General features: G+C 43.2%; 1 protein-coding gene across 1 annotated transcript in view; it reads left to right on the top strand.

Annotated features, from left to right (window-relative positions):
• The window catches only part of FANCI (FA complementation group I), a 636,131-nt gene that overhangs the window by 258,498 nt on the left and 349,834 nt on the right, over positions 1 to 27,799 (top strand). Inside the window, exon 19 of the mRNA XM_086958134.1 lies at positions 7,053 to 7,121. Within this exon, the coding sequence (XP_086814260.1) occupies positions 7,053 to 7,121 (69 nt within the window). The remainder of the gene's footprint in view (positions 1 to 7,052; positions 7,122 to 27,799) is intronic.

Here is a 27,799-nt window from a genome sequence, read left to right as displayed (position 1 = left end):
CTGTATCAGAGAGGTAGGGGAGGGCGCCGTATCACAGGGAGGTACTGCTTTCATATCTGTTCAAAGGTAAGGAATCTGTGGTTAGAAGTATCTATCTGAAGAGCGAATTACTTACCTTCGATAACACTGGTGGATGCAGTAACTGCAGAGTCCTCAACGCTCTCCCACCTCTCCGTTGATTGGATGGCCTCTTTTTCACATCTAGAAAGGTCACAATTTAGTACTTGTCACAATGTTACCAACAATTGTTCACACTTTGAGTCAGAGGGTTCGTCTCCGAGGCCGACTACTCTGTCGAAGAGGAGACAGTCACCCCGTCTCAGCGGTCCGCGAGTACCAAAACCCCTCTCCCAAAAACCAAACCGAATGCTCCAGTAACACCCTCCCCCTCGGGTCGACACCGGCAACATGTCTCGGATGTACCACCCTCTGGCCCGGCTATGAAACCCAAAGATAAGCCTTACGGCTCGGGCTCGAGTCAGCCCCAATCCGGTGCCGAAAAGTCACCTTCGGCATCGAAGCACCAGACCAAAGATGTGCCACACCCTTCTTCGTCTATGCCAAAGACAGCCTCGACACCGAAGCCCTCGACGTCGAAACATACCAAGGACAAACATTTGGAACCGAAAAAAATCTTCAGAGCTGAAAACAGCTTTAAAGGCCCAAAGATCGTCAGAGCCGAAAAAAGACTCTGAGCCACAAACTCCTAGAACAAAACCTAAGTAGTCCAAGACCCAGCAAAAAGCCTCAGAAACTTGGTCCAAAGAAAATTCTGACCCAAAATCTTCAGCACAGAAACCAATTAATTTTACCCACACAGCCCGCAACTGAATTTTCATATCCAAAACTAAAAACTCTTTTTATTGAGTTTTATTGACTCTTTTTATTGACCCAGAGACTGGCAAAGTTGTCGCCAAGCTTACGCTTTTCCGCCTCTCCCGCTCATTCCGCTAGTGGTTCCGAAGCTCAAACAGCATTCCCTCACAATGATCCTGATTGCTCCAACTTGGGCCCGACAGCCATGGTTCACAACCCTATTGGAGCTATCAGTAGTTCCTCATCAAAAGCTACGCCACTTACCCAAGCTTCTCACTCAGAACCATGGAGAGATAAGGCATCCAAATCCCAGTCAACTCAACCTTGCGATTTGGCAGCTGAAATCTTAGAGTTTGGCTACCTTAATCTCCTGCCAGACACCATGAACATCATTAAAGAGGCTACCTGTTCAGTCTCTTAGTCTCCTTGGTTTTTTTGTGTCAGCGCCAGGGCGCCTCTTCGCTGAGTCAGCTGCGCGTTATATAAACTCAGCTAACATAACATAACAGATGTCCTACCACTAGACTTGCTATGCCGCAAAGTGGAAAAGATTTATAATTTGCTGTACAAATAACAAAATCAACCCACTAGATCCTTCTATTCAAAACCTCATCTGTTACCTTTTGCATCTACAACAATGTAACCTAGTATATACATCCATTAGACTACATCTCCCTGCAATAGCAGCCTATCTCCAAAACAGACCACACTTGTCTTTGTTTAGGGTACCAGCTATCAAGGCATTTATGGAAGGACTCAAAAGAAAAAACGCACCTAGAGTTCCACCCTCTCCAGTATGGAACTTAAATGTGGTACTTACCAGACTCATGGGTCCCCCAGTTGAACCTCTGCATAATTGCGAATTGTAATTTCTCACCTGGAAAGTAACTTTCCTGGTTGCGATCACCTCTCTCAGAAGAGTCAGTGAACTCCAGACATCAACCATACAAGAACCATTTCTGCAAATCCATCATAACAAAGTGGTTCTTAGGACTAACCCAAAATTTCTACCTAAAGTCATGTCTGTTTTCCACCTTAACCAGTCTGTAGAACTCCCAGTGTTTTCCCCTCTACCAGACTCAGTAGCAGAACGAGCTCTTCAAACGCTAGACGCAAAAAGAGCGATATTTTATTACATTGAAAGAACGAAATCCTTTAGAAAGACTAAACAACTTTTTGTGGCTTTCTACCCACCTCATAAAGGCAAACCTATCTCAAAAACAGGGATTGCAAGGTGGATTGTTAAATGCATCCAAATATGCAATGCTAAAGCCAAATGCACCTTAACCATTCCCCTAAAACTCACTCCGCACGTAAACTAGGGGCATCTATGGCATCCTTAGGGAACATACCCCTAGATGACATCTACAAAGCAGCAACTTGGTCTACACCACACACGTTCACAAAACACTATTGTATAGACGTGCAAGCAAAACACAAGCTAATGTGGGCCAGGCTCTATTAAGAACATTTTATCAAACCACTGCAACAGATCCATATAGCCACTGCTAAGGAGTTAACTGCTGTATAGTCTATGCACAAGTATACGATCTACAGCTTATATGCCTCGAACGGAAAATGCTGCCTCGAACTGAAAATGCTACTTACCAGTATGCATCTGTTCTTGGCATGTAGAGCTGTTGATTTGTATACGCCCACCCGCCTCACCGGATACCTCTATCTGTTCCAGTACTATGCAACTTAGATGCATTACACATGGACATCCTTTTCTATTTCTTACCAACTCCATTATAACCCTCCATGGCAAAATAATCTGGAGATAGAGTCGATGCCTATGTGCACTATCGTCCTAAGGAGGAGTCCCCTACCTCGTGACTTCTTCCAAGACAAAAACAAAGTTCAAACATCCGAGCCCAACACCAGATTGCGATCTATGCACAAGTATACAAATCTACAGCTCTACATGCCAAGAACAGATGCATACTGGTAAGTAGCATTTTACATATATGTTTATTTATTTTGCACAGCAGCATGCAAACCATCCAAAACCCGCACACAAAATACATTTCTCATGCCCTCCCCCTTAACATGACAAATGTAATTGCAAAAGTTATAAATAAGCATACATATTAAATTACATATCATATTACTTACTACATACAAAGAGATGACTATGAATGTAGGATTATTTATTGGGTTAAGTATATGTTGCTACATTTGCCTTTTACCTGTTAATCATTACTATAAATATTTTGAGATCATGGTTATTCCATTTGGAGTGCAAGTTATAGTTTGCATGGCTGTTCTGATTTTGTGTTGAAGTGGGGTAAAAAATATTTGTTTGATATCTTTGGTGCTGTATCGTACTGGTATGACATTTGGCAGAAACGTAGCATATTTATTTTATCGTAGGTATATTTAATTCCATGCAAATTTATCAAAAAGTGCCAAAGTGTTCATTTGCTAATAATGTGCTATCCTAACGCAGTCTGTCAACCCCTGTTTTACATGCCTTTCAAACATGGATAGCAAGGGTTGGTCCTAAAGGCCTGGCCTGTAGCTTGGCTAGGTATTTTATGCACAGACATTGTGATGCCAAGTTTGCAAACTAAACTTTAGAACCCCGGACTCAAAATGGCCAATAAATGCTGAAATTTTAAAATGAAGGCTTAAAAGAAAAAAATGCATTAAGTATTTTTTTGCCATTTTGTAATATTAAGCACGCGTGATACAGAAAAGAAAACATTATGATTAGAGTCAGTATACCAATTGGCAGTTATATCATATCTCAAATTAACATTCCTCAATGTCCAAAGGTGAAACCGAAAGCTGGTTCGACTACTTATCTCAGAATCTGGATACACAATAGAGTACATTTAAACATTAGCCCATCATACTAACAACTGCAGGTGATGACTATATTTTCTAGTACATGTTCCATTTAAGTTTGTTTACAAGAACTCATAAGTGGGAGTTTCCACCCCCAAACCTGAGTACGTGCATAACATTCGTAATTATCAAAGTACTACTTCATTTATTAAAAACAAACCTCATAACAAGAGGAGAAATGAAACTGAAAAAGGAGTAAATAAAACCGGTGCAGAGAGGTGAAGTAAATCATATCCGACATAGTACACTTAGGGGGAAATCGCTATATAAATGGACCTCCTGTTAGGCTGGAGGGCAGGGGGAGGGCCTCCCGGCTATTGTCAAAACTCCCTTGCCTGATCAGCAAGCCTCTGCCTGTTAGTTCTCTACAGGCATCTGCCGCTTAGTTCAGTGCTCCGGGCCTACTAAGGGCCGTGGAGGGTATCACGTTGCTTGCTTTCAGGGTACGGCTCGCTGCCAGGCTCTGAACCAGTCTCCTCATTCGCAGCATCATCAGGGGTTTCCCATGCTACCATCACCTCTCTCCATTATTCGTCTATTGGGTGCTTCCTCATGCCCCTAAACTCTTCCCAACTGAGTGGTCTACCTTCTGCCTCAGCCCACATGGTAACGTCTCTATTCCAGGTCTCAAACTGAGGCCCCCTCGAAGACAAAGGCTTTTATTTTTAAATGTAGATCTAGGGTTTGAACCTTTTCAGCCCCACTGAAGCATTATTGTAAGCACGTTTCTTGAAAATTACTGATTTTCTTCAAAGCAAGCAACATTATTTCCCTGAGTATGAGTAATGTTTCACTTTCATTCCAAGATTGCTATAATTCCTCAGGGCTTCTTAGGAGAGAGAAAAGCTCCCAATGGGAGTTTAAAACAGAAACTGCTGCTTATTTGACTACCCCATAAAGTGTGCTTCTTTCTCTCGATGGGCTTGCGTGAAATTCAAAATATTACAAGTAAGCTAACTATAGTAGTTAGTTGCCTTGTGTTGTTCAGATCTGTAAAACTGCACCAAACGTTAGCAAATTAATGATTTTTGCACCCCCTTTTACGTTGCTCCCCGCCCCCATTCTAGCATCTGTATGAAGCCTGAGATTCCTGTGCTTGGAATTATATACTAAGAGCCAGTCAAATGTCATGTTCATGTGGATATATTACTGAGCACCATAGTTATTACCACATTACATTGTTTTCGACTGTACCACCCACTCCTCGATGGACCTGCATGAAACAATTCCCACAGAAGAATAAAGATACTGACAATATGGCAACTTTCATGTAAATTTGTCAAATGATGCGTTATTATTAGGATATGACACATTTTGACCACACTTTTAAGTGTGACTCCCTTGTCGAATCTGAAGAAATGTAAAAATATGGAGGGTAAGTTAAATATCTGCTACATTTTATGCAAATTCCTCCAACAGCGCAGCGCAAAAGTTATGGACAAGTTCAGAATACAGCTATCCAACTGTCAAGATAGCTCTAAAATGTAACCTCTTCATGCCCATCCGGAGCATGTCTTTAAACCCTAATTTCTCAAAAAGTACTGAACAAATTTACATTAAACCAACAAAAGCACAATCCTTGAGCTTAGTGCTAACTTTGTGGCCCTTTTAGTGCATTTCTGTTCAGCTGGTTCTTCTATATCGAAGAGCAAAGAACCCTTTGGGAATTAAAATGGGAAATCACACTTTTGGGGGACCCTTTCCCATTTTCTCTTGGCCCGACTTGAATGATCAGTGTGAATCATCCCTTGAAGGACCCAAAGTAAACAACTTTAAAAAAAATAAGTTTTGTCTAGATTTGTCAAACTTCCCAAAGCTATTAGGCTAACAAAAATAAATTCCTATGTAAACTAGTACACCACCATAACTACGCTGACTCTTTCACTGTGTGTGTCAGTGCCAGTGTCTAGTGTCAATGTAGTTCTAGTTAGGTCAGAGTTTCCATAGCAAAGGCATTTTTGTTTTCTTAATAACTTTGGGGATGTTCTACACAAAACCTTCAGAAAAAAAGTTCACCCAATTTGAATCCTTGATGCGTCGCTTCCGAACAGCCCAGTGGTGACAATGCGTCAGTTTCGTAGTAAAAATCTGCAGAGCCTACATCTGAGGCCCAGAACTTGAACTTGGAGATGACTCCTCATGCAAGGGTAGGACCCACAGAATGCAGAGTCCAGCAGCACTAGCAGAATTGCAGGAAGTCTTTTGTATCCCTGAGACCTCAGAACACAGGAGGCAAGCCAGCAAACCCTTGGAGATCTTTAGGAGGGAAAGCAGAGTCCAGTACTCCTTCAGCAGATTGTGGGAGTCGCAGACAGCAGGGCAACAAGCATAAAATCAGTCTTTCCAGAAAAGCAGTACTGTTGAGTCCTCTAGGCAGCACAGCATACCTTCTGACAGAGGTTCAGTTCACGATCCACAAGTGTCTGATTTTAGGGAGGCAGAGACCCAGTACATGTACCCAAAAGTGCCTTTGATGCAGGGGTGACTTCAAAGCAGCTCTCTGAAGTGCACAAGGATCCCTTTCAATCCAGTACTCTTTGTCAGGCTATCTGTGGGAGGTAAATCAGTGCTTTGTGTGTGGACATGACACTAAATATTGAAGTGTAAGTGTGAGATCCCTCTCCCCTTCCTACACAGTGAGTCTATCAGAATGCAGATGAGTCCTCTGTCACACCCCATCCTTCCTGTGTTAGTGGCTGTCTAGAGTGAATGCGCAAAGAGTAGCAGTCACCCAGCCCAGACATGTATTGGAGACATGTATTGGAGACAAGTTTCAGGCACACAGAGCAAAGTTAAGAGCAGAGAAATGCCCACTTTCTAAAACTCCCTGTAGAGCCATGTCCAGGGGGACAGGTACTTTGCCCAATCCGTCCTGCAGGTTTTCCTGATCTCAGCCTTTCAAAAGACCCTCCTTCTGGGAGTTGCTGTTTTGATATCTATTCTTAAGGTGAAGAATGTGCAGTTATATGTATCTATCAGAAGAATAAGTTACTTACCTTTGGTAACATCTCTCTGGTAGAGACTCTATCTAGCCACACATTCCTAACAGATACCCCTTTCCTCTCAGTTCTGTGGAATGGTCTAATTCAGCCCATTGATACAATCCTAAATATCTGGAAGTTTTCAAACTGCCATATTCTGATTTCAGTGACATGGAGGGGCAGGATGGATCCAATGCAGAGTGCATGACACCACCTCCAACGCACAAGGGGATTGTGAGCAAAACTTTTCAGATTCAGTCTGGCGACTTGGGAAATTCACAAGGTGTGTTATCTATAGTTAGATAGTTTCTTCCAGGCATTGTTGAAGATCAGTAACTTGTTAATTTTATATTTAGTGTTTGGTCTACCACACACTCACTGTTTCTTGTTATTTTCTTTGCATAGGGTTTTTATGATGTTCTTCGTCGGAATTCACAGCTTGCAGACTCCATCATGCAGACATTACTGTTGCAGGTACACTGCGTCTTAACATGACTGAAACCTTTAAGTATAATCTTGTTTTGAAGTATGTGAATAATATCTGTCTTTAAGAAAATTGGTCTTATTTATATTATTAATCAAATGCAGTAAAAAGTCCAGTGCCTCATTTTAAATGTAAGTGACAGGATTGGTGAGTTTTCCTTTCCTTTGTTGGGTAAGTTCCTACCAGTTTCTAGCACAGGCCTTATCCTGCTATCAGGCATTCATTATTATTTTTGCTGTGTGTAGTTTCCCTTAATGTAATGTACAGATGTGAATCTTAAGCATCCCTATTGTTCACGCTTCACAGAATGAAAGAGAAATTTATGAAAAATGCTTTTTATGGGATATCATGAAACAGACTAGAGATTTGATTGGACCCCCTGATGCAGAAATTGGATGTAAATTGCCTAGGAGCCTTGTTGCAACACTATGAGGACCTTTGGGGTCCTCTGTGTTCTGATATTGAAAATATAAGCTGCCACTACTGACAAATGGAGATAAATCCCAAATATGGAACATGGCCATTGCCACAATCCCGCATCTCAAAAGGAGTAGCAAACATTCCACGTTCCTTTGAATCTGTAAGTGATTTACTACATTTTGGGGAGTTTTTTTGAAGGATAGCGGAATATGGTAAAGGGTACATCTGATCTTATTGAACCAGATCACTAGAAGGGGACAATTTTGACAAGATACAAGTAGTTAGTAAAAGTACCTTTGGTTAAGGTTCTAATGAGCGCCACACTGAAACTGAAATCCCAGGTGTTCAACTTGGAGGTCATTGGAATTCTTGTACCATCAGGAGACTAGTATTATTGCTTAGGTATTCCTTGTTATCTTCGCTATGGAATATCTCTTGTTGTCTGTGCGGTATTGAGTTCTCGTGAATTTCCTTTTATAGATTCAACTCTGGTTTGTACTTAAAGTTATCTCTTTGATTCTATTCTCATTATATTAGGAGGCACTACTGTCACTTTCCTAGAACCATCAAGCTTCATTAAGGCAGGAATTTCAAATCTGATCTTTAATGGTCATGAACAGAGGGGTCCTATCCCTTCTTGACAGGGTTTGAAGAGGTTTAGTCCTGATAATTTCATGGATGGATGGATGGTAACACAACTTTGATGCAGTAGGAAAGCTGCAGCAATGGTAGAATCATTCTAAGCAACATAAAATGGAAGTTGATTTCTTGATTACCCCCATGGTATATGATAGGAAAGACCTACGTTTAACTGCACCCCCATTTAATATTGCTGCTTTCGACAGAGACACCTACACAGTAGACCTCCCCCACACTCTTTTACACAAAACAAATACAGATATGATGAGTTAAAGAATGTATATGAACGAAACTACTAAAGCACATATCAATAAGAGGATGTGTTTCCAACTCTCTTTAATGTTACAACTCTATTTGTGTTAGAATTAATGGAGTGTTCGTAATGATATTGACAATGCTTCACTTTTTGCATGCAAATTATAAGGTCATCTTCAGGACTGGACTATTTTAGGACACCAAATAGTATAGCTAAGCTAAATAAAAACTCTGTTCCACAGAGTGACTCATCAGTGAGATGGACATAAGGGTAATGAGAGATGTAAAGTTATAAAGATCCTTTGAATGGCTTACATCCAAATAATGTGTGAGAGAGGTTGTGGAGGGAGCCGGGATGGTCTCCCAGATCAGCAGGGTCCAATTTACTCTACAGAGTATTGATATATGTAATAATAATAATGATAATAAAGTAATAATAACAACAACATAGTCATGCAGGAGCCAGAATGGTCTCCAACATCACTGGGGTCAAATGTCCTCTGAGAAGAATGAAGTCTGGTAAATCCACTGTTATCTGTAATATACCAGGAAGTGCAAATAGTCACTACAATGAGTTAGAGAAGGCCCAACGAGTTAGTGCCCCAGAGCCCCCTGTAATCAAATGTGAAGACAGGTCTACAAGGAGAGGCAACAGCATTAAAAAGAAAGACCCAATGGCGATTGGCATCCTTAGTGCGAATCATCACTGTCTGGACGATGGGTAGATACTCTGGTGCCTTTGTGAGCATATGGGTTGCTCTTTTTGTATTAATGATATATGCAAAAATATTGTAGCCAGAATATCCACTACCAAGATATCACAAAGGTAAGTATATATTTACTATTCCTAACTACACATTTACGTACCCTTATGATGTGTATGGATGCGCGTGTGTATATTTATATATATATTCACTGAAAAAACCATAGGCTTCAGGGACGTTATAGTTAGTTGGACATTTGACTCATATAAAACCAGAGAAATTCGCCAGTTATAGTTAGTTGAGCTAACTATAACTTGCGCATCCGCAATGCACTGCTGATGACGTCACATATTACATCACTCATGACATGGTCAGTGACATCACAGATGACATCTCAAATGACATCACTGAAGACATCATTCAGTGAATGTGTGTTTCTGTAAAGTTTAAATATTTTTCGTATATATCTATGCCAAGGTGTATTGAAGAATGAGTGGATTTACAAGTGCCTGAATGGATTATTTAGTAGGTGCGTGACTGACTGTATAAGTGAGTGATTAAACGTGGCTTACTGAATGCATGGCTTGGTCACTAAACTGTGTGAAAGTCTGTATTAGTCTCTCAGTTGGTGTGTAAGCGGCTGCATGGGTTGGTGAGTAGCTACATGAGTGTCTATATAGGTTATTGATTTGTTGTCTGAGTATCTGTGTGGGTGCCTGAGTGTCTGTGTGGGTGGGCGGGGGTGTGTGTGACTCTGTGCATAGATGTCTGAGTGGGTGATTCACTAGTTGTATGGATTCAAAAGTGCATCTGTGATGGGCTGTAGGGGTGAATTAGTGAGTGTATGGGTGTGTTGGTGAATGAATGAATGTCTCACTGGAATATGTGTAAATAAGTACATATGTTTTAAGGCAGTATATGTCAGTGTTGGAGTATACACATTGTACACACTAACTCTATGGATGAGTGATAGTGTGACTGTATGTATAGGTGTATCAGTACATATTATAGTACTGTATTGATGAGTAACTGTATGTATAAGACACTGGATGTGTGTATAGACCTGGGAAATAGTCGGTGCTATGTAGTATCTGGCATTCTTGTGTGTATGGTTTCAAAAATAATAGTTTCTATTTTAGAGTGGGTGTATCATAGTTTATATTAGAGCATCAGTATGTGCATCAGATTATCATGTGGATTATGTCATCAGTGATATCATTAGTGTTGTCATTTGAGATGTCATCAGTGATGTCACTGACCATGTCATGAATGATGTAATATGCGACGTCATCAGCAGTGCATTGCGGGCGCGCGAGTTATAGTTAGCTCGACAAACTATAACTGGCGAATTTCTCTGGTTTTATATGAGTCAAATGTCCAACTAACTATAACGTCCCTGAAACCTATTTTTTTTTCAGTGAATTTCTAAGGTTTTTTTAAATGCTAATTCCTAACTGTAACATCTGTAAAACCTATGGTTTTTTCAGTGAATTTCAAAGGTTTTTAAAATGTTAATTTCATATTTTAATATTTATAAAACCTTCATTTTTTCTAATTGTTTTTTAATATTTTGCAACTCTAATATCCTTTTTTGAACATAAAAAATTATGTAATGTTTTGTAGCATTCCCCCCAAAAATATGCATATCAATTTCTTTTTTTGTTGTTGAGAAAACTACACTCCCGTACCGGTAGTCTACCAACCTCGAAGAGCACGCGAATCCTATACACCACATGTAAATGATGCACATTTCGTATCCGACGTGTTTGTGACACCGTGTCCCGCGTAACAACATGTACGTATGAGGTCGCACCAGCTGCTTCTGTGGTATGTGACCGCTATGCACTACCAAGCGGCGCGTTACGTCATGTACGTATGTGGTGGCACCCGCTGCGCATTCCGAATGCAACTAATGCACGCTGCCACGCGCTGTGTTATGTCATAGATGTACGATATCGCGCTGCATACACCATTCCCTCATTTGTTTTTGTCTCAAAACTATATATAAATAACTTTAAAGTGTATATGAGAGCAAGTGATAATTAAAAATATTTTAAACAGTTATATATTTCTAACTGTAATAAACTTATATTATAGTAAATATATCTCCTCAAAATCACATCGGTGCGATCTCATTGCTCACTGGTTGCGCAATTGCCATGTGATCATAAAAAAAACCCATTTCATTAGTTCATAACATTTCCCATTATAAAAGTTCGAAAACGCCACCCATTTTAGTCAATATGTGTACTGCATTTCGTGAGACACAACTCTTCTGCTTAGAGAGCTTTGTTCTAAACTTTTTGCAATATACACATATCTTACACTACGCACAACGTGCAACTATCATCTACATCAATATTCATACTCTGTAAAGTAGCCTTCCACCTGTGATAGCCATACACCTAAACGTTACATAACCAAACATTTTTCCAATACCAGAGGTAATATGGTTGCATACGCTGTCCACAGCACAACGTAATATAGTTTGGCCCAGAGACAGTATCATGCATAGATAATGAACATATGGACACAGATAGATAGTGGCAGTGGGTACGGGCACGTGCGCTGGACTCCTTTTTAGGTCTCGATGCGTCCAGCTGGAGACATATAGCCGCCCGTCTGAGGGGAATTTGGGACAAGAGGGTGTTACGAGCTTTTCTGCCGGATTTGGGTGTGTTCCGTCCCGCGCTGCGCCGTGCACATCCCTCCGATGTCTTGAAGTTGGCACACATGCGAGCGCATATACACACACAGACAGACAGACACTAGCTCACACATACCCCCTCCCCCCCACAGTCATCGGCCTCTTTTAAACACACACACACACGCATACACACAGACTCCAAGACACATACACACACGCACACTCACACACATACACAGCCCCCCGCCGCCGCACGCGCACACACATGCCCCCCGCCCTCGCAGCTCAGCAACAAGACAAAGCCCCACTCACCGGCTTCCTTGGTGCGGCGGCTCACCTCTCATCGGCAGCTGCAGGGCTCCTCTATGCCGGTTACCACGGGCTCTCCCTCACTCCTGGGAGCCTCGTGGAAGGCGCCGGCAGCAGGACTCTTCCTCCCTCCTTCTCAGGGCGAGTGCACCGGGGCGCAGGGTAGGCTCCTGCCTGCTCCGGTGCTCAAAACAGCCGCGGCTGTTCCGTGGGAGGCGGGGTAGGCTCCCGCCCTCCTACTTCCGGTTTCCGGTGGTCCCGCCCGGCCTGCCTGACTTCCTGGTCGCAGGCCGGCGGCGATGTTCGGTTTGTACCGGGCTGCGGCGGTGATGCGGGGGGACACACGAGGGGTAGGCTCCCTCCAGAATTTAATTATAAAGCGAGGTGACACTCGCTACAAGTGGAAATACGCCGCAATTTGGGGCAAATGCCGGGTGGGCACCGGCTTGAAGCACCACGCGCTTCAACGGCAAACACAACGCTCTCAAGCGCTAAGGAGGCAAATCCCACGGCCAATGCTGGGTGGGCACTGGCCTCCTGCAACAAAGCGCTCCCAGGCGCTTCAGGGAAATGAAGCGCTCCCAAGCTCAATAAAACTTGTCGCTTCAGAGCCCCCACATCCTAAAAATCTCACCACACACTGGAAGGGAGCAGGCTCTGGGGTCATCGGTCTAAAGCACTTTTCTAGTAAAAAGATTATTCCACACAAACTGTCATCCAGAGACCCAGTACCCCTGATACTCTCCTGCAGCACTCTCACCACAGTGAGACTCGTGTGAAACCAATGACGTGTCAGAGGGAGAATGACACCAAAGGATGAAAGGCAGAGGCTGCCCAGCAGAGATGTGAACCTATAATCTGCAGAGAAACACACACACACATACATACATACACATACATACACACACACATACGTACATACAAACAAACCCAAACACATAAACACACGCACACACACATACATATATGCACACGCACGCACACAAAGTCACTGAAAAAAAGGACAAATTAACATAGGTATCAATTACATTAAACAATGTTCCATGTGTAGCGCTTAACACAAAAACTAATGAATAGCCCCTGACAACTATCCAACACTGCCAGCTATTTCCTGTATACCCGAGCATATTGTATAATGCTATTAAAACAGAGACTTTTTAGGTCAATCCTGAGCAGCGCATGTGCTGCTCTTCGAAGCACGCTGTATTCAGGTATGGACTTGCTAAATGTGTAGCGCTTAACACAAAAACGAATGAATAGCCCTTGACAACTATCCAACACTGCCAGCTCTTTCCTGTATACCCGAGCATATTGTATAATGCTATTAAAACAGAGACTTTTTAGGTCGATCCTGAGCAGCGCATGTGCTGCTCTTCGAAGCTCGCTGTATTCAGGTATGGACTTGCTAAGATAAGCTTGCAGTTTTGTCCTATCGCTGAAGGTTGGTAGGTTGGGGAAGAAGTGTCTGGGGCGTCCTTTAAACAAGCATTTGCAATGCAATAGGTCTCACTTTTGCGAAAGTTTAAGCTATTAGCATTGCAAATGACAATGCCTTTTATTTATGTTTTAAAAGCAAAAACATAAGTAAAAGGCATTGCCATTTACAATGCCAATAGCTCTAGCTTTAATAATGCGAGACCTATTGCATTGCAAATGCTTGTTATTACTAGAGTGACATCTGTGCTGGATGCGTGTAGGCTGTGTGTAAACCAGCCTTCGGGGAATGGTTACTGCTAGCATCAACTACAACAGACAGAGTACATATTAAAAGAATCAATAATTTGTGCTGCAGTAAGGTAGGGACGGTAGATGTGAAATAACAGAAATAATTCTATTGTAAAAGAACCACAATTTGTGGTATACTGACACACAATCAATAGATCTGAAATAATACACAAAAAGATTATATCATAAACGCTCCATCAGTTATAATGCACTCACATAGCCACATCATAAGCATTCAGCATGTGCACAGCCAGCGATAATGCGTGCTGTAGACAGGCCCTACTAGGAGCAATATCTGTTGCCATCAACACTGCATCATCTGCAATAGCGACTCAATCTGAATTGTGAACACTACTGTCTGCAGCTACATAGGTGACTTAAGCTGCCCAGTTTGTTGTAAGCAAAGCAACAAAAAAGCGTGTGCGGAGCCTGCAATGATACGTATGCATGGTGCAGACAGTTTGCACCAGAGCAATGGCTTTTCCTATAGGACTACCTCATTTACAATAGCGACTCAATCTCAATTGAAAACACTGCTGTCTGCAGTGTAGGCCTGAGTGAGCAGTCAGCAAGGGCCCACAGCCATGTGGCATTCACTTGAGCTCTACAGTTTGCAATACGCGAAGCAAAAAAAAGTGTGCAGAGCCTGCAATGATGCATATGAGTGGTGCAGACAGTACGCACTGGAGCAATGTCTTTTCCTACAGGACTACCTCATCTACAATAGCAACTCGATCTCAATTGTGAACACTGCTATCTGCAGTGTAGGCCAAAGAGAGCAGTCAGCAAGGGCCCACAGCCACGTTGCATTGACTTGAGCTCTACAGTTTGCAATACGCGAAACAAAGAAAACGTGTGCGGAGACTGCAATGATGCGTACAAGTGGTGCAGTCAGAGCACACTACAGCAATCTCTTCTCTTACAGGACTGCATCATCTACAATAACGACTCGATCTGAATTGTGAACACTACTGTCTGCATTGTTAATTGAAGACAGTACTCACACACATAAGCATCAATACTTTTTCTCACTTCCTCTTTACAAAATATAACAACATAAATTACATAAAACTCTACTATAAATAAATCAAAACAATTCTAATTGCGATTTCATCTGTCCACAGTCTACACTATTCCTTTGGACTTGCAAGATGAATTTGGTCATTTTACTAAACCTATAACTCATCTAAAAAAACGTCTTCAATCAAGTATTTTATAGCCTTATAGCCCACCGAGCAGACTATACCGGCTATTAAAGGCCCTCTCCAGCATTCAAGGCGAAGGCTGAAGGCAAGGGCCTTTAACAAGGGAGAGGGACTTTATTAGCCACTATAGCCCAGCTACGAAGGGCTATAAGGCTATTTGAACATTCTGCCACCAGAGGGTAGAATGGTCTAACAAATAAAGCAAAGCCTTAAGAGAGCGCGAGGGGATTGGAATCCCCTCAGGCTCCCTGAAGCCTTTGTTCACAGCCAGAGCAGTGAACAAAGAAACATTAGAATGTTGGAACTCCAGGCTTATACCAGCCATTATAAGCCCGGAGCTACTCCATTGTTTTCAATGGAGCTCCCAACATTCCAATGTTCTACTAAAACAATATTGTGTATGTTTCAATAGACGTTCTAATGACTTAACTACTGGATTCTGTAATTAAACAATCACCACTCAATCTAAATTGTGAACCCTGCGAACCACAGTCTAGACCAGATGCAGTGGTCATTAACATCTCACAGCCACATACCTTTGGATTTGAAAGCACGGAGTTGGTTGCACATGATCAGAGGGGGTACACAGAAGTCATCACAGACTTTAACTTAGGACATCCTCAATCATACAATTAAGACCCCATTTCACTGTTCGCACCTGCTGTACCACAGTTTACTCCACCGACCAGTGTCAACCAAGCCCAATAATCATGTGCAGCAGTTAGCTATGGAAGCACAGAGTGTGATGCACCTCAACACACAAACTTCTGAGAAAAGCAAGCAGCAGGTAATATCGGACATCGTCCATTGTGGGATTAAGACACCGTTCCACTGTTGGGACCTGGATTTGGTTGCATCTGTTTGAAGAGAGTACCTTCATCTCCACTCTCAAATGCAGTTCTAACATCGTCCATTGTGGAATCAACACACCGTTCCACTGTTGGTACCTAGAGTTGGTTGCGCCTCATCAGAGGGTGTACACAAAAATCATCACACACTTTAACTTCCGACATCCTCAATCATAGAATTAAGACCTTGTTTCACTGTTCGGACCTGCTGTACCGCTGTGCACTCCAGCAACTGTAGTAAACCATGCCTAATAATCATGAGCAATAGTGAACTACGGAAGCACAGAGTCTAATGCACCTCAACGAAAGGAGTTCAGTACAAACCAAGCAGAATGTAATATCGGACATCTTCCATTGTGGAATTAAGACACCGTTCCACTGTTGGAACCTAGAGTTGGTTCCACCTGGTCATAGGGAGTACCTTCATCTCCACTCTCAGATGCAGTTCTAACATAATCCATTGTGGGATCAAGACACCGTTCCACTGTTGGGACCCAGAGTTGGTTGCAGCTGGTCGAAGTGAGTACCTTCATCTCCACTCTCAGATGCAGTTGTAACATCGTCCATTGTGGGATCAAGACACCCTTCCACTGTTGGTACCTAGAGTTGGTTGCACCTGATAGGAGGGGGTACACCGAAATCATCACAGACTTTAACTTCTGACATCCTCAATCATAGAATCAAGACCCTGTTTCATTGTTCGGACCTGCTGTACCGCGCTGTAGTCCAGCGACTACAGCCAACAAAGACCAATAATCCTGTACAGCAGTTAGCTATGGAAGCACAGACTGTGATGCACCTCAACATAGGGAGTCCTATCAAAACCAAGCTGCAGGTAATATCGGATATCGTCCATTGTGGGATCAAGACATCGTTCCACTGTTTGGACCCAGAGTTGGTTGCATCTGGTCGAAGGGAGTACCTTCATCTCCACTCTCAGATGCAGTTCTAACATCGTCCATTGTGGCATCAAGACACAGTTCCACTGTTGTGAGCAACAGCTGGTTGCACCTGATCGGAGGGGGTACACACAAATCATCACAGACTTTAACTTCTGATATCCTCATTCATATAATTAAGACCCCGGTTCACTGTTCGGGCCTGCTGTACTGCGGTGTACTCCAGCGACTGCAGTCAACCAAGCCCAATAATCATATGCAACTGTTAACTACGAAATCACAGAGTCTGACGCACCTCAACGAAAGGAGTTCAGTGAAAACCAAGCAGAAGGTAATATCGGACATAGTTGGGACCAACTCTAGGTCCCAACAGTGGAACGACACCGTTCCACTGTTGGGACCTAGAGTTGGTTGAACCTGTTTGAAAGGAGTACCTTCATCTCCACTCTCAGATACAGTTCTAGCATCGCCCACTATGGTATCAAAAACACTGTTCCACTGTTGGTACCTGTCAGACTACTGTGTTAGTAGTATACAGAACACTCCACAGTGCTGGGCCTCAGGCTGGGCGCTGCCTGCCTGTGTCGACGTACCCATCGTTAATCTCAGGAGCCAGCCAATCTCGCAGACCTCGGCCCAGGAGCTTCCGACGGCACGTGGTGGGCTCTCTTTCACATACAGCGGTGTCGGAAGGTGAACTGTGGAGCATATATCCGTCGCAGCGGCCATGACGGTTTTTGGATACCAGCATGCTAATAGAATCATTCACGCAGCCACCTTTGCTCATAGCGTCAGCCTCGTGGAGGTTTAATCTGCGCAGACCTGGCAGACACATTCGCCAATCCGGAAGAGAACCACACCCAGAGAAACGTGCCTCTTCTTTAAACCCCTACGCTAGTCTTCCGTACGCCGAGCCAGTCCACTACCCTCAACATTTAGGGGAAGGGGGGACATACGCGCTACCATTCCATAATCTTCCCTACTGACTTTATTGTCATGGTTGCGTCCACTTCACTCAATAGACCATCATTGTATGTTGACATGTACATGTTTGTGCTCTGCATACTCAACTCTTTCCTCAAGACTTTGCATTATATACTTTTATAATCGATAATTACTTACCACCTTCGCACATACTTTGCTCCCATCTCTCTCCGCATTCTGCATTGTGAGGCAGAGGTGCCATGCCGTGTTTAGTTTGTGTACATGGCTAGCCAGGTTTCCCACAGTATGTAGTGTTGCTGCGTCTGCTAGGTGCACATGTTGTTTGTCATGTTGTTTGTGATTATATAAGGTAGCATGTTTATTCACGAGCAGTGGTTTCTCCCATATACGTATCGTTGTCTTAAAGAGCATACAGAAGTTTTTCTCACAGGAGAAAACTGCGACCACAATGGCAGTCATTCATTACTATCCAAGAACGTCTAATACACAGCGCTTCTAAGCTGACAGCCCCCAATCTTGCGTCCTTTTTTTAAAGGACGCCAACTCCCACAATCAGACCAACATTCACACAGCTTTCTAACGGCAGTTATCTGCTTCTCAATAACATGCACTCCTACGGAATGTGAGCTGCCACACCACATGTACTATTTCAAACACAGTAACTTCCTGTGGCAATGTGTATTCCCACCCACACAAACTAACTCCCAAACTTCAACTTGGCCTTCAATTCCTAGTTTGAAAACCGATTTCAAGAAACAAACCAAACTAAAAGCACTTTTGTTCAGAACACAAGTCTCCCTCACTTCTGCAAAAGAAATTTATCGACTGCAGATACCACGAACTTTTAGTAAAATAGACTCCCTTTTAAATACGAACCGCCAATTACACTTTGTGAATTGTAACACAATTTTCAACACGCCACACTCAAGTTCTGGCACACTTTTTTAACACGCTTTCAAACTGTTCTTCTTTTAATACCACACTACATTCATTCGATCATCTCTGGAATAGCAGGAACAGTGCCCATAATTCTCGCTCTCTTTGCGGCCATCCTACTACTAATTCTACTTCTAGAAACGGCTACGCTCTCTGTGGTAACAACTATGTCCGACAGAATACGCCTCTACGCCAAGCTACATCAATACTGTAAAAAAACGGAAAAACTTTTCAGCTACCTACCTCTATCTATTATCGGAGCAAGCTACAACATAACATGTATCTACACTTATGCAATATGCGTACAACCATCGTTTGATTGCAAAACTTGCCCATTTGACTGGCGAATGGATGTTTGACTTGCCAACATCCAACAATCGCTGCCATTATCCAGCAGGTAATGCATTATCTTGAAAACCATGAACGTGATTGTTCTGGCAGTGGAGCAATGGCGAATGCAATGCAAAAAGGAATCGCAGCGGAATGGGATTTCTGCGCAGCTGCGAAAGATTTCCTGCAACGTGCGACCTTTCACAACATCGCAGATTGCCTGCTATTCAAATTGCCGATCCAACATTCGAGGAACATTACTGTCCCTTTGAGGATATAAATTGGATTGCTTCGCTTTTCTCAGATGATGGCAACAATAGCCTCTTGGAACATTACGCATCTCAAGCTGCTGAAGAACTTCTGGACTGGAATCTCCAAGACTTGTAAGAAACTCACGTTATTCTTCAAATGGATTTTTTTCCATCTTTTTTTACTTTTATCCTTTACATTTTTTATAATACACTTCAATCCTAATACTTTCATATAACAACTTTCTAAGTATACTCAGACATTTGAACTCTATCTTCATTATTGCCCCTTACGTCTCCACTTTAACTAGGGATCAGTGATGTATGGCCTATGCAAATCGCTATTTACTTCCTAAATTAGCCTAAACCCGACACCCATTTAGAAACCAAGTCTATTCTTTGTGCACACACCTCTCTGCCTCCCTGTTATTCACAAAGCCCTTTCACACAAATTTACTCAAAGTCAACCTCTGCTCAGAACCTCAAAATAAAAATGAAAAAAGACTTTGTTTAGGAACTGGTTGGCACATTGTGGTAATCGTAAACTACCTTTATTTTGATTATACAATGTATTCATTCATGTCTAATAGCTATTGTGTAGGTCACATAGAACTGTAACATATAATGTGCAATTCGCTAATGCAGGAGCTTCAATGTTTAACTACATCAGAAGTGGTTGGAGTTTGTCTCAGCTCGATGCCTTAGCTCTCTACACAAGAATATTTTTTTGAAACAGTTGAAGACAATAATGTATGGTTTGACTACAAAGGTACCGAATGTGCTTCTCAGAAGCACAATGTTTGTATTCATCCTCAAAGTTCCAATGTGAGTAGAACTAGTACCAATTCTGACATGCACCACATTGAATCTACTGTACAACAGATTTCTACTGTTGATAATTTTCTGTTACGAAAAAGCCACTGCCAAGGTACCTAAAAAGTTTGATTATTACATTTTGCAATTTCTTTTTTCTTTTTCTCTTTGCTTAAAGGATACATGTGGTAATCGTATACTGCCTTGTTTTTCCTTATAGAATGTAGAGTCATTCAAGTGTAATAGCTATTGTTTATGTCACATGCAACTGTAACATGTAATATGCAATTCACTGATGCAGGAGCTTACATTTGAATACAGCAGAAGTGGTACAACTTTGCATCAGCTGGATGCCCTAGCTCTTGCACCAGTGGGTCCAATTATGGCACTTAAATAAAGACACGATGCGACGATCTTTAGGGACTGCGACGATCTCCGGGGCGACGATGTGCGGCTCAACGGCTATCTTTCACTTGCGGTTCCTTGATGCGATGGCTCTGCGACGATTCTCGCAGCGACGTGATGCGTGATCTCACCCAGCGGTGACAGGCTCTGCGACGATGTTCGCAGCAATGGAAATCTTCCCTCAAACGAAGAATGTGACGTCTTCAGGCAGCGACGACAGGCGCTGGGACGATCTCGGTTTTCGTAGCGGCGGGAATTTTCTCGCTATGTCGGGGATACGATAAAACTTGTAGAAAGTTAGTTAAAAGCTTGGTTTCCAACTTCCCAACACAGGTACAACTTCCACAGGCACTACACATTGTTGTAGCGCTATACGGGCAAGATCAGGGCACTCTTCCGTGGCTCAGACCATGCCGCGCTAATTTTGTGTCAAAGGCTATTTCAAGTATCTAAAGCTTAGCTTCCATTTACTGCACTGTTTATTTTGGTAAGCGCGATACGGGGCAATACCGGGAAGCAGTTTATGGCTTACACCATGCCACGTTAGCTTTTGTTAGTGTCTGTTTAAACTTGCGACCTAAGCTTTCCTCCCACACTTATAGGGGCTAGACAGCTACCAAGTATGAAAGGCGCGATGCCGCCAAACGGGGTGAATAATGATGGAAGGCTTACTTTTCTCTTATTCTTTCTATCTCACCTTGTTAAGTGGGTACGTGCATGACTATCACGTGACCTCTTTGCCTACTACTACCCAAGATCATAATGGGTGATTGGCATGAAATAAAGTGATATTTTTATCTATACATTTAGAACAAGAATACCAGACTCGCACAGCAATCATACTCAGGTGTGCCCTACTACCGATTCCTACTGTTAATCCATGTAACAGGATTCCTAAACATGATCGTTAGAGATTGCGTTATAGGGACTGAAAGAGAGGCTTTTTATTCAAAATGTACAAGCAGCCGGGTGGGAAAAGAGCATTTAACATTGTTTCCTGTTTTTTTCCCCTGATTTTGGAGCGGTGCTTCCTCTCCCTGAGCCGCAGCCAGGTGAGCTGAGGCTCTTTCGTCCTGTGCAATAGGTAAGCAGGGGTTGGATTACATCCTAGTTATAAGACAATACATGATGTAACGACAATTGTATTTGGACTTGAGCAATATGCCACTGTGATTCACTTTTATTGTAACATCAGGAGGTTGACACTATTAGACACCTGATTATCTACCTACACCTTTGTTTGAGATGCATGTCACTACATAGTAACACTTGTTTTTCCTTCTCAGTGACAAATCAGTCCATGTTCAGGAAGGAATCAATAGACACCTAGGACTTCAGGTGATAACGATCTTTAATCTTCTTTTTTTTTCACCATCTTATTTCACATTTTGGACATTGCAGTAGCACTCATTCACAAAGGTCCTGAGGAAGGCAAGGACAATAGGATCCATTTTGCTGAAACATGTCGACCTAAATTACATCTGAGCAGATATTTGTTTAAAACTGCTCTTGGTTGCTCTGGTTTTTTAACATTGGAGGAGTGAGTAAAATATTAAAATACAGTGTTACTCGTTCACCCAATTTTAATTCACTTTCTTCCGCACTCACATGCACTGCAATTTTGTCACCCATCAGATTAGAATACCAGCTAATATCAGAAGGACCGTACGGTGAGCCATATTTTGATGTACGACATTTTATCTCGTACTTTCGCACCATTTATGTCTCACATATGGGAAGGTCCATAATGTGTCCCAAATGATGAAGGGCGTTACCGTGCGGTGACTGATGGGTATCCTTATCATTTAGGATAATTCCAGGACTAGTCACACTTTCCTTTATCCTGGTTTGTTTCTCACATTGCATCTTGTAAGGTAGTAGGTTCATTATAATTGGCCCATGGATACTCTTTTGGTGATACAGTGATAATAGGGACTGTGTCCAGGCTTGGTCTCAAAATATTCCCTGGGGCCATTCCCCACCGTGTTTTTGTTTGTCCAACGCCATGCACTATGAGGTAGGTTACACTGGCAGCACCTGTTGATCCCTTTGGATTTGTTTTTGCTGCTCTTTGCTAGCAATGCTTTGAGACCACACCACCTACCACTGAGGCCTTGCCCCCAATGCCAATCCTCAGGGTTTGTTCCCCCTGCATCAACTGCTGGACTCCAGCCATTGAAAAACATGACAAAACATGTGCAGCATTCACTGAAAGTGAAGATCAAGCTGCCATTTTAAGCCAAAAGACAGTTAAAGCCCTTGGCCCAGATAGAATTTCATCAGACACCTACCGTAACAACTTGACTGTTTTGGCGCCTGTGAGGAAATGGGGTCCTATATGGTGTGGTTGTGCAACCTCAAAACATAATATACTTACCAACCACTTTACATTCACTAGGTTTAGTCTGTAAAACCCTCAGCGCTACCCCAGGTAGCTGTGGCACTAAGCAACAAGACTTACACAGAGGAACAAGTGTAACACATTTAAACAGCACCAACACAATTGAAGAAGAAATCAACACAACACTCAGGAATCTGACACCAATGTACAAAAATAGACTGCATTTTTAATAAGAATTTAAACACTAGAAGGAAAAAGGTCCACTGGATGGTTCTGGAGATATAGATTTTACAAGCAATAATAAATCAATGCAATTTCACCCATCCACGAACTAGCCATGGCAAAGTCATCGAATTGGACACTCAGAAACGTTTTCAAATAAAACTTAGGTAAGTGTCAATGCAGTCGGTTAGAAGTACTTGGGGCCACCACCTCCATCAGGGAGCTAGTCAGGGAGACCAGCAAGGTCCTCAAGAACAGTTACCTTCACACAAGAAGCAGTCCTTCAGCAGTTTCAGGGACTTTATCCGTGTTGCAGTGGATTCCTATGGTAGATTCCTTCATCCCAGATGATAGGGATGAAGGATGCTGAATATGCTCCAAGGATGCTGTGAATGCAATATGGTTGATGGGGGACTTCCTGCAGGGATTCCTCGGTCCACAAAGACCGTGAGCAGTCCTGTTTTCAAGGTCTTTCCACGACATCCTCTCCAGTCTGGCCAAAGTGCCTTCACCAGTGGACTACCAGTCGCCCGTTGTCATAGTCGCAGGCAATCCTTTCAGAGTAGATAACTCGCCTTTTGTAGGGCCCAGCAAACCTCCTGCAGCATTCTCGGCTTCAACCAACTCAAGTGCAACTTTGTGCTTCTGGTGTTGGTCCTTGGTGCTACACAGCAGTGGTGGTAGGGGCTTGAAGACTTTGGCTGCTGACGGTCCCCAGCAGGCTTCTTCAGCTGTTGTGTCACTGTGCTGCAAACCGGAGGCCAGTCGACTGGCCCCTGGAGTCTCTTGGCTTGACTGAGCTCTGGAGACAACTACTCTTTATTAACGAAGATCCTCGTCGTTCCATAATCTCCTCCTTCAATAAAGTTACAAAAGGATATGCTCAGAAAGACTCATTCTTTATATATACATTTTATTTCCTATTCTATGTATCAGTAATATTAAACAAGTTTGTAGTTCAATCACATTTAGTTGTGTTACATGAGGAATGGATTGCAAATCTGATACATTGTTTTTATTAGAATGCTAGATTGCAGTAATTGGGAGTGACAGGTGGTGTGTACAATGAATGATGGAGAGGATGATGTAATGGTTTTAGAGAGGTACTTTTGTTGGCAGGTGATCTGCAGATTATTTTTAGTCACATTGTAAGAAGTTTGTGATATACTGTGCAATATTTTGTCATAATTTGTAAATTATCTAATGTCTATTGTGCAATATTCCTGTTACATAGAATGAAGTTGAAAATTAGTATGAATACACTGTATATATAGAGATTGAGTATTTCTACGCATATATTATTTTATGACAATGCATGAGGAGATTATGGGAAGACATGGGTTTTTCTTTAATATGTTGCATTTCCCAGCGCCGGTACTCTATTGATGCTGGGGGTCCTCTACTTTTGATTGACAACTCCTCTATAAGCAGGATATGGCAGACAGTCCTTCTCTTTGCTAGCCACCAGGTGCAGCAGCTGAGGTCTGGGTGCAAGGGGTGTACCCTTTATGCTCAGAGAGTTTCCTCAGGGCAGGATGCGATTGGTAGCCAATGGGCTACCATTTCCCTCCCACCTGATGCCTCATTCTTGTGGAGTGTGGTACCTGGCTATCTCAGGATGAACCATTCTGCCCTCTCCCAAGATGGCAGCACCCTCCCTTGGTTTTCAGACCTCCCTAGCCCACCCCTGGGGTGGGGCTATCCCAGGGCTACACACCCCTGGGGAAGCCACTTTAGCCACTGGTTTCCCCTCTCTGCTCCCTGTGCCAGCCTGTCTACCTCAACAACGGGGCAACCCTCCCCCCTGAGGTTTTACATCTGCCCTTCAAAGGCAGCTCCACCATAAAAGCCTGCCATTTGGAGCTAACACCTAAGTGGCTTCCTGCAGGAGGGAAGTGACAACTGCATGGCCTACACTCCCTCATTGTTCTCCTTCCTGAGAGTCATTGGCATGTCTCTGCTGGAAGTGCTCTCGTGGAAAGGACAAGAGTTTTAAAGGCTACAAAGTGTCAGCTTTGCTATAACTGCATACTAAAACAAGTAAAATTTATTTCAACTTGAGATACAAGTCTGGAATAATGTAACAGGTTGTTTGATATCTTGGAGTGTCCAGTTTGGTGGTCTCACTGTTCAGGAGTTAGCACAGCTGATGGATCAGCGTGTAACCCTGTACTTGCCAATTGGGAGACCAATTCTTTTCACAGTAATTTTTTTTAGTTTTGAATGTTTTACTGTCAGGACATGTAAAATACATGTGCTTAAAGTGTCATATGTTGCACCCTCCTTTAGGACACGGTAGGCCTGACAGAAGAGTGACTTACACACAAGTTCGGGGAAAGTGGTGAATTTGCCATTGCTTTCAATGGCAAAGTCCGGTTAGGAGTGCACAACTGCTCTACCAGTCCGCAGCGGTGGGCTGGGAACTTTTTTCTTGGGGGACCTCTAGGATGGCACAACCAGTGGTGCAGCCCTTGGGTACCCCTCTAACTTACATGCCCTGGGTACCAGGGTACCTTCTATTAGGGACTTAGAGGTGCGTTAGCCATTTCCAATTGGGTACAGCCAACTGGACATACGCTTTAGGGCCAAGTCCCTGGCACTGCGGTCTGGTTAGCAGGCCTCAGTGACCTATGTGAAAAGAAAAAAAAACAGCAGCTTTAGTTTTAAAACTTGAGAGTGACCATACAAAAATAGCCATTTACTTAAAGTGCCTATATTAACCACAGCATTTAACACAATCTGGGATTTTGTAGAGGGTCCTGCATCCTAGAGAACTGTGCTCATTTTACCGCTGAATAAAAAAAGGTTGCCTGAACAATCTGGCTAGTTGCTGCCTGATTTCACTGCTAGACAGTGCCATCAAAATCTATGCTAAGTTACTGTTAATACGACTAGAATCGTGGGTTGAAGACTACACGATTTTGTCACCATTCCTAGCTTATTTCCGTAAATCACAAGGAACGATCGATCAAGTGTCCATATTGTACAGTGCTTGCCGACAGAATACCTTCATAAAACATTCTGCGCTCTTTTTAAATGTTATTGACCTTAAAACGGTATTTGATTTTGTGGACAGTCCAGCCCTTTGGCAGAGCCTGCAGAAACTGGGAATTAATACCAATTTCATGAGTGCAGTGAAACAACTTCACCAGGGTAACGGAGCTGCAGTGAGATTCGTCTGAAAAGGGGATTGTATGTCAATTTTTGCTATAAAATCAGGTATGAGGGAAGGATGTGTTCAAGCACCCCTACTTTTTAATCTGTTTATTAATGAATTTGATGAGCACTGTTTAGCCCTACATCTAGATGTCCCAACCATTGGTGGGAACAAATCCCCAATCCTGTTATTTGCTGACACTGCCGTATTATTAGTATGCATGGAGCTCTATATGCTCAAATTATTCAAGGGATTTGATCATTATTGCTCTCTGAAGAATGTCATAATTAATATTACCAAGACAAAGTACATGTTGGTCACCCCTCGGCACAACTTGAGAAAAATATTCAAAATGTACTACCAGGTGCCTGACTAGGTAGACTTCTATGACTATTTGGGAATAAAGCTTGATAACAAGGATTTGAGCCCAGCAGAAACCCAAGAGCAAAGCCAGCCTCTCCCAGTACTCAAATGCTGTGTTTCACTTCAGCTGCAAATTTTACAGAAGACTGACGAAGGCAGCCTTATAGGCGTACCAAGCGCAGTCCTGCCAAGTATCACGCATCAGCCGTGATGCTCACGCATTTCAGTGCGGTGATCCGCATCACCGCACTGAAATGCACTGTCAAGCATTTTGCCATGTGGCAGAGCGCGCCACCAGTGGCGCCTGTCCACAGGCACTCTGGTGCTCCAAGAGAAGTGCTGCTTGCTGCTGAGCTCCTAAATAGTTATACCGATCTGTTCTCAGCTCTGTGGTGTGGCTGAGAGTACTAGCCGCTACAATGTATCCACTCTGCCCAGCTGCCTGCTGTGTGTTGCCTGGAAACAATCCGGCAAATAGTGGCTGTGGCGCCGGCGGCTTTCAGACTCATCACACAACCACACAGAGGGAGCGGGTGGGGTGGGGGGGGGGGGGCTGCCCTCTCAGCAGTCGATACTGCTGTCAATTATCACTGTGGCACACCATGGGGGCCGGGATTCATCCGGATGTGCCGATAGAGTCAATGCCGTGTTAGGAGGAAGTAGGCAGAACAGTGGGGGACGCATCAGAGTCAGAGGTGTGCAACACGAGACTCTAGTCTCTGATGGCGGCATGCAGCGCAAGAGGCATGAATGTTGATTGCGGCAGGCTGCCGGGCCACCCAAAACACTGCAGCACCTCACCTGGTAGCTGAGGCGCCGGGGTGAAAGTCAGTGGGTCAGCTGAGCTCAGCTGGCCAGCGTGACCGGAGCGGCTGCGCCGGGGGGGGCGGCCCGGGACGAATCGCGAGTGGCCAGCACTGAGCAGCCTGGATGAAGCAGAAGATACAGCCAGAGTGCACATAGTGGCTGGGCAGCAGTGCAGTGAGTGACCAGTCGGGTCGTCACTCTCAGTCTCTGAACTCTTCTAAGTAAGTGATTTAAAGTCCACGCCGGTGTCAGTATGTATAGCACATGCATAATACTTGCAAAATTATAGGTACTACAGCAAGAGATAAAAGTAAGTGTGGCAACTAAATGTGGAAATGAAAGACACCCTGTATTTAATGAGGTAGCGCTGACTGACTGATGCAGGTGTAACGTTTAGTTAGCAAAGTCTATATTAGCAATTATGAGCACGGCGGTCAAGATGGTACAAAA

Source organism: Lissotriton vulgaris, chromosome 2_1 (genome assembly GCF_964263255.1).
Source record: "Lissotriton vulgaris chromosome 2_1, aLisVul1.2, whole genome shotgun sequence".
NCBI lineage: Eukaryota > Metazoa > Chordata > Amphibia > Caudata > Salamandridae > Lissotriton > Lissotriton vulgaris.
The sequence above is the reverse complement of the archived record's forward strand: the minus strand, read 5'-3'. Positions and strand labels throughout refer to the sequence as shown.